The 8341-nt window shown below is 43.6% G+C and overlaps 1 protein-coding gene across 1 annotated transcript; it reads right to left on the reverse strand.

The window, feature by feature from the left end:
- Window positions 1–5289: 5289 nt before the first annotated feature.
- LOC120017888 (trichohyalin-like) lies at window positions 5290–7141 on the reverse strand. The gene is made up of 2 exons (XM_038960844.1): window positions 5803–7141; window positions 5290–5515 (listed from the first exon to the last, which is right to left on the reverse strand). Exon 1 carries the CDS (start codon window positions 7051–7053, stop codon window positions 6004–6006), a length of 1050 nt encoding a protein of 349 aa, XP_038816772.1. The 5' UTR covers window positions 7054–7141; the 3' UTR covers window positions 5290–5515; window positions 5803–6003.
- Between the last annotated feature and the right edge of the window lie 1200 nt (window positions 7142–8341).

The following is an 8341-nucleotide window of genomic DNA, read 5'->3' on the forward strand; positions in this document are numbered from 1 at the left end:
ACCTAGAGAGGAACCAGGCTATGCGGGATGGCCAGTCCTCTTTTGGCTGTGCCGGGTGGAGATTATAACAGAACATGGCCAAGATGTTCAAATGTTCATAAATGACCAGCATGGTCAAATAATAATAATCACAGTAGTTGTCGAGGGTGCAACAAGTCAGCACCTCAGGAGTAAATGTCAGTTGGCTTTTCATAGCCGATCATTAAGAGTATCTCTACCGCTCCTGCTGTCTCTAGAGAGTTGAAAACAGCAGGTCTGGGACAGGTAGCACGTCCGGTGAACAGGTCAGGGTTCCATAGCCGCAGGCAGAACAGTTGAAACTGGAGCAGCAGCACGGCCAGGTGGCCTGGGGACAGCAAGGAGTCATCATGCCAGGTAGTCCTGAGGCATGGTCCTAGGGGTCAGGTCCTCCGAGAGAGAGAAAGAGAGAATTAGAGAGAGCACACTTAAATTCACACAGGACACCGGATAAGACAGGAGAAGTACTCCAGAGTACTCCAATCTCTTCATATCCCAGTCTGCTGTCCTCACATGCTTCATCCACCATTGTTTCTGTACCCAAGAAGGCAAAGATAACTGAACTAAATGACTATCGCCCCATAGCACTCACTTCTGTCATCATGAAGTGCTTTGAGAGAGTAGTCAAGGATCATATCACCTCCAACTTACCTGCCACCCTAGACCCACCTTAATTTCCATACTGCCCCAATAGGTCCACAGACGATGCAATCGCCATCACACTGCACACTGCCCTATCCCATCTGGACAAGAGGAATACCTAGGTAAGAATGCTGTTCATCGACTTCAGCTCAGCATTTAACACCATAGTACACTCCGAACTCATCACTAAGCTTGAGGACCTGGGTCTAAACCCCGCCCTGTGCAATTGGGTCCTGGACTTTGACGGGCCACCCCCAGGTGGTGAAGGTAGGAAACAACATCTCCACTTCGCTGATCCTCAACACTGGATCCCCACAAGGGTGCGTGCTCAACCCCCTCCTATACTCCCTGTTCACTCATGACTGCGTGGCCATGCATGCTTCCAACTCAATCATCAAGTTTGCAGACGACACAACAGTAGTGGGCTTGGCCTCCCGAGTGGCGCAGTGGTCTAATGCACTGCATCGCAGTACTAGCTGTGCCTCTAGAGACTCTGGGTTTGAGTCCAGGCTCTGTCGCAGCCGGCCTCGACCGGGAGACCCATGGGGCAGTGCGCCCAGCATTGTCCGGGTTAGGGGAGGGTTTGGCCTCCTGTCAGCAACGGGTGTGGCTGAAATATCCAAATCTACTAATTGGAAGGGGTGTACACATACTTTTGTATATATATAGTGTAATTCCAGCATCGAAGCCACATGCATACTTGCGCCATTTGATGAATGGAAACAGACATCTGTTACAAAACACCAAAAAGTGTGCCTAATGACATTCAACGATTGCCATTGATTAGGCCTACATGAATTGATGCGTCTTGCTGACAAATGTACCTTTTTTGTAGCCTGAAAAGTTGCCGGGAAAAACGGGAGATTCACCCTAATTTACTAGACTAGGCTACAATATGTATTACCATGAACTTCATATAGGCCAGTGAAAATAGGTGGGTAAACTGATTGCTGGTCGCGGTAAAAAATGTAGCGTTCCCTATAATTTCAATCCATTTTTCTGAAAAAGGTAAACGGCGTTTACTTGCGTTTACCCTCCACTAGGCCTACACTGCCGGTAGCCTACCATCTCAACCTAGGCAAGTTTACACACATGAACACACGCAGAACAGGTAGCCTACATTCAAGATAAAACTTGAGTTGAATCAAAACATGTTTAAGACCCTAGTTCATGAGTTGTCCAAAATTCATGAGTTAATGCTTGCTGTCTTCACAGATCATGTGACATAAAACTCTACCTTTTTTCCATACATGAATGACATTTATGACAGTGTTCTTTGTCATTATTAAGGATTTAACAATTTAATTAGGACATTGAACTTAAACCCTGTACGAATCATGGATCTTGGAGATCTCAGAAAATGCACCGTAAGTGTAACAATGCCTAAGTAACATTTAATTATGTTTCGCTGTGAAAACAGTTCTCATGGGCACACAAATCCAAAATAATGTAGGCCTATGCCATTGCAAAATCTAATGCTTCTAACCGAACTTTAAACTCTTCTAACCAAAATAATCACCTTATAGGCCTACTGTCACTAACACATAGCCTACTTTTTGGATGGATTGGATGTGCATTGATGTCCAGCTGTAGGTTAGTTGTCTAGTGATATTGTCGACCATCATCAGCTGATCCAGGAAAGAAAACAAATATTGATAGAAAATAATAAAGCTAAATAAACAGTCTACAACTTCTGGCCACGGATGGCACAAAGAACACCAGTACCCGCACGTACCTGAAAAAACAAAGCAATGACCTCTAACAGCTGACTAAAAAATGGCACGGAGAACACCAGTATTCTACCTGTGTGCACCTGGAAACCAAAGCAATGAGTGCTCTAAACAGCTGGCTGACAAAAGTAAACAATGCTATAAATAGAATGCATTGGAATTAAGGCATAGGATATTTTTTATCAAGGACGCATGGCAAACAAATGGCGGACATTAGGAAGTACAAAGGAAAATCTATGCCAAAATTCAGCACTACTGAGTGGACAGCACCATCACATAGAAATAAATGGTTTAAACCAGTGGTCACCAACCTTTTCAACCCTAAAATATCATCCCAAGTCCAAAACTAAACCATTATCTACCACTTACGAAAAAACAAGGCCACAATGTATTTCCACTTTGACATTCTTTATTGTGTTACCTGTCAGTCACAAGCACAAACAAATAGTATAATCAGAAGTGCAACTATCATTCAACATTTTATGACAGTCATATTACATTTTTCAATATTTCCACAGGCCTACTACTCATTAATCATTCATATATAACCTCAATAATCCGTCAATTACAGGCCGAAGCCATGTACAGTCCTGTTTCACTTTTTAAACATATTTCAAGACACTTCAAAATACTCAAGTAAGTGCAACTAGCATTCAAAATATAACAACATCAATAACATCATTCAAAAAATATTTTCATACAAATCACTGCCCTAATACCATTCATTACCTCAATAATCAGTCAATTACAGGCTTAAGCCAATCATGTACAGTACTGTTTCATTTCCCCTTTTTAAACAACACACAACACAGATCATATCCTTTTGTAAACGATATAGCCTACAACAGATTTCAAACTGGCAATACTCACTCCTTCTGATGGCTGTGGATGAGATCCCCTCCCCACACACACATTCAATGTGACGGCTGTGATTGCACACGATCAGCAAGTGCTCTGTAGTCTGGCTCACAGTTCGACACAGCAAGTCTGACACTGTCTGTGAGATGTCTATTAGTTAGACAAGACCTGTTCTTTGACTTGATTATTTTTCATCTCACAGAGATATGTTGATTAAAAGTGGGCCTTCACCTTAAGTGCGCAGGATGAAAGGAGGGGACACTTTCCAGTGTTTACAAGACCTCAAATGTCACTGTCTCTTGAGCTTGTTTTCAACTCGATGTCATTTTGCAATTCAATTATCTCCATGTCAACTCCGATTGGTAAAGCAAATACTTACTGGAATTTGGCGGACACCTCCTCAATCTCAATGGGGAGGAAAATATTTGAGATAAATGCAACAACCTGCCCTATGTCATTTAACTCCTGAAAACGGCTGTTGAATTCGGATGCCAGTTTCTCCAGTTGGGCACAAAATGATTGCGGGGGGAAATTACGTTTCCGATGTTTTGCGACATTTTCTCCAGGTTTGAGAAGTGCACCAGCCATCCATTCCTCAGCTGAGAGGCCCACACCCCCCACCTTGGCCTTAAAGGCATCGGCAGCGCTGATCATGTGTGCCAAGTCTTTGTCTTTTCCCTGAAGCTCATAGTTGAGCTCGTTCAGTTTAGCTGTTTGAACCATTGAGAACTTGTGGTCAATCCTCAAGAGGCGGGTGGACAAACAAAAACCCACAAATTCTGACAAACTCCAAGCATTGATTATGCAAGAATGGGCTGCCATCAGTCAGGATGTGGCCCAGAAGTTAATTGACAGCATGCCAGGGCAGATTGCAGAGGTCTTGAAAAGAAGGGTCAACACTGCCACTATTGACTCTTTGCATCAACTTCATGTAATTGTCAATAAAAGTCTTTGACACTTATGAAATGCTTGTAATTATACTTCAGTATTCCATAGTAACATCTGACAAAAATATCTAAAGACACTGAAGCAGCAAACTTTGTGGAAATTAATATTTGTGTCATTCTCAGAACTTTTGGCCACAAGGATATTCATTTCCCCTATTGATAGTGATTTGCACAGAAGAGAAATGGAACTGCAGTCATAAGTGAATCCCGTATTAATAGGCTGTAACGTTTGTGTGGACTAAAGGGCCCTACACACTTCACGCAAATGCAGCATCATTTTCTCACACAGTTGTAGGTACTTGAGTTTTGGAACAAACTATATACGATGCTCCTTCGCTCTGTTTGCATGAAGTGTGTAGCCTCCTTAAGACGAGTATTATTCCTGAATATTTTTTATTTATTATTCATGTTTTTTTCCCTAAAGGAAAAATTTCCCCTGAGATTTCCCCTGAGGAAATCCTTGCAGCGAAAGGGGAGAAAGTGAAGAGGGTAGAAGAAGAGGCGGCCTTCGAGATTGTTATAGATGAGTCCGGCAAGGATACAACACAGACTGCTCAATATGCAAAGAAACCTTCACCAGAGTCTGATGACTCAGGGAAATCATGACTAACTCTCTGTGGGTGTGTGTGCGCGCATACATGCATTTGTCGATGGACTGATCACAACAAGGACACCATTCTCTATGAGGGAGAAATAGCTATTACTAAGTAAATGCAACACTTCTTTTGATATTTCCATCTCCATATTGTTTTCATAAGATGTTGATCATTTCTTATCACACTATTTTATACCAACTGAACACTACTGCCAGAATATTCCTTGGGTTTACACCAATCTTACTACTACTGCACTGATCACAATCAAACAGAAAAGGCTGATGCGTGCAATTCATTTTTATTGTAAAGTTGTATGATATAAAGCAGGAAGAATTAACATCCAAAAGCCCATTTAGGGCCATGGCAAACTGCCTATCATAGACCCTCTTCCTCCATGGTGTCCTCCAGGAGCTCATGAAAGCAATGCTGTCAATCCACATGGAAGCAGAACATAGAGTGCTCCTGTAAAACAATTATATCGCGTCAGGAATGAATCAAACAGTCATTGAACGAATGGGATTCACAGTAATACATTTGTCTGAGAATTTTCAATCATGAACCCCAGTTCTGGAGCCCCTATCCTCTCATCACAAGCCCAAGCACTTACCTCATCTGCTCTTCTGTGTTTTCCTCTTCCTGCCTCCCTCCCTTACATCCTTTCCTATTGATGCTTCAACAGATCTGTTCTTTGGCTGCTCTTTCATCTATCTCAGACTTGAACAGGCTTGGAAAGAGGACAAAAGGAAACCAAAGCAACTTTAAAAGAGAAGTAGAAGAGGCAGACTTCAGTTCTTTTTGACATGTCTGTTGGCTCTTTTTCCTGTGCTCTTGGTCTTCTCCTTTTCTGCTCATCCTTAGTTATTTAGATAGTTATTTTGGCCATATGTCCATCGGAATTCTAGTTCAATCTCCTCTCTTTTACTCTTATAAAATGTTTTCACCTCTGTTTATCTTGTGTTTTCCATTACTTTCTTTTGATCCACTCAGCTCTTTACTACTAATCTCATTTACCTTTTATCCCATGGTCCTTCCTGATTCTGTCCATCAGAACTTGAATTCTGTATCTTCTACTGACCTCCTGATAAACCACTCTGGTCTCCCTTCCTCCTCTCTCATGTTTCCTCCTCTTCACCCTCATGTCTGGCTTCCTTATAATATTTTCCTCCTTTTGCTTATTTTCTCATTTTTTTTGTTAGTATTTTCTTTTGTCATCTACTCAAAAGTTGTCAATGCCTCGTCCGCCGCTTTCTTCTGCTTCTTCCTTGTTCTCCTCTTCGCAGACTGTGCGGGAGCGGTCTCTGGACGCTGCTCCCTCTCTTCCCTCCGCACAGAGGCGTCAGATGTAGACGCTGTGACCTCGTATGCCACCACCTGTTTTGCTCTCTGTGTCTGCCCTTTTTTCTGACACAGCGCACGCCTCTTTTCTCTTTCAATCTGTGCATTCCTCTCTTCTCTCTCATACAGTTTCTCCATCTCCATCTTGAACCTGGCCTCGTGATCTTTTATTCTTTGAAGCTCTGCTCTCTTCTTATCCTCGTCCCGTATCCTTGTCTGCCTTTTCTGTTCCTCCTTCTCTTGTTCCTGCTGTATCTTCAATCTCCTTTTCTGTTCCTCTTTCCTCCTCTTCTCTTCTTTCTCTCGTGCCTTTTGCTGCATCTCCAACACCTTCATTCTCTCCTTTTCCCTGTTCCTCTTCTCCTCCATCCTCTGTTTCTCAATCTTTTTCAACATCTCTGCCCTCTTTTCCTCCATCTTTTTCTCTTCCTCTGCCCTCTTTTTCTCTTCTTTTGCACGGGCCTTCTGTTGCATCTCCTGCTTCTTTCTTTCTTTTTTCTCTCTTTTTTTCTCTTGCTCTTGTCTCTTTTTCTCATGTTCGATCTTTAGTTTCATCTCTGCCTTCTCCCTTTTCCTCTGCTCCTCTAACTTGTTTTTTTCCATATTTTCTGTCCTTTTCCTTTCCTCCTCATTCAATTTCTTCAATTTCTTCTGTCTCTTTTCCCACTTTTTGAGCTCTTCGTCCCTGGCTTTTTCCTTCCTCCTTTCAATCTTCATCATCTCTTCATTTCTCTTAGCCTCGTCCTTGAAATATTTGATCCTGTCTGCATAGCTCATGGCATTAAGTTCTTCTCTCCCTCGGCTCACCATCACAGACATTGCATTGGCGGTTGCATATCTCCCTTCCATTTTACCACTATCAATCTCCTTCCTGTCCCTCTCACCATAAGGTTCCCGGTGTAGACATCTCTGCTGTTGTCCACTCATGCTCTCCTCACTTTCACTACTCCCCTCCTGACTTGTGACCTCACTCACACTCTGAGACACATCATCCTCAGACGAGCACTAGGGAGTCACAGCCTTCTCAGTGATGACGCGGAGCGCCTTGATGTAGTCAGCTTCTGTGTTCACCCTGTGAGCGAGCGGGCACAGCTCCTCGTAAATGGACTTCCACGTGAGTGACTCCTCACAAACGTCGTCAGGCAGGTATAGATCAGATGATTGCCTCTTGAGCACATTCACAACCTCTGCCAGGTCCTGCTGGGTGTCCCCCTGAGTGTCCTTTCGGGCGGCCACTGGCGTGGCGTCTGGGCTGGCCGGGCGCTCGGGGGCTGTGGCAGGGGTATTGGAGTGTTTTACTGCAGAGGAGCAGGAGGCCTCAGTGTCATCGTTCTTGTCATCGTTGTTTACCCCTTTCTTCAGAATCTCTTCCTTTCTCTTTTGGGCCATCCTCTCTTTCAGCTGTGCTTTATACATATTCGCAATTTCTGCGCCTCTCCGTTGAACTTCCTCAGACAATTCCTCAGGCGATGCAATCTCTGGCCTGTTGACCTCATCCTTAACCTTTTCCTGGCCAGTCAATGAGGATCTGGGGTGGACATGCGGATGGGTCTGTCTCATCCGGGCAGGAGGGCCGGAAGCCAGGGGGTGGGATGGGACAGCAAATCGGTGTGAAGCGTGTGGGTGTGACGTCTTGAACTGAGAAGGAGGCCATTTATCAGGGGAGGTGCAGCTCTGTGTGGCCAGAGGGGGAAAGATTGAGTGTTTCTTAGATGGGTCCTTCTGGGTGCCGGCAGCATGCTGGTCAGGCTCCGATTGGCTGTTGGCGAGGTACCTATGGAGGTTGTACCAGGGGAAAGCTGGCAGTGTCGGGGAGACGGGACAAAGAATGGAGGAGGTGGAGCGCTGCTTGATCACCCCTTTATCCAGCCCAATCTGTATGATGACAGACACATTTGTATTACTTAAAAGCTTGATGGTGATTGTTATTACCATCTTAAAACAATTACATGTGTATGGGTAATAAATATCATAGAGAAAACATGTTTTATTACTGTATATTAGCCTATTAGGAAAATGAACTTTTGGAATCATTCCAATTCAGAAATTCTTCCATTCTTTTTCAACTTTTGTCTAAGAATGCAGACCTTCCTAAGAATACTACCATTGCAGAATGCAGACCTTCTTAAGAATACTACCAGTGCAGAACGCATGCCTTCTTAAGAATACTACCATTGCAGAATGCAGACCTTCTTAATAATACTACCAGTGCAGA

This window comes from Salvelinus namaycush, chromosome 22 (assembly GCF_016432855.1).
Source record: "Salvelinus namaycush isolate Seneca chromosome 22, SaNama_1.0, whole genome shotgun sequence".
NCBI lineage: Eukaryota > Metazoa > Chordata > Actinopteri > Salmoniformes > Salmonidae > Salvelinus > Salvelinus namaycush.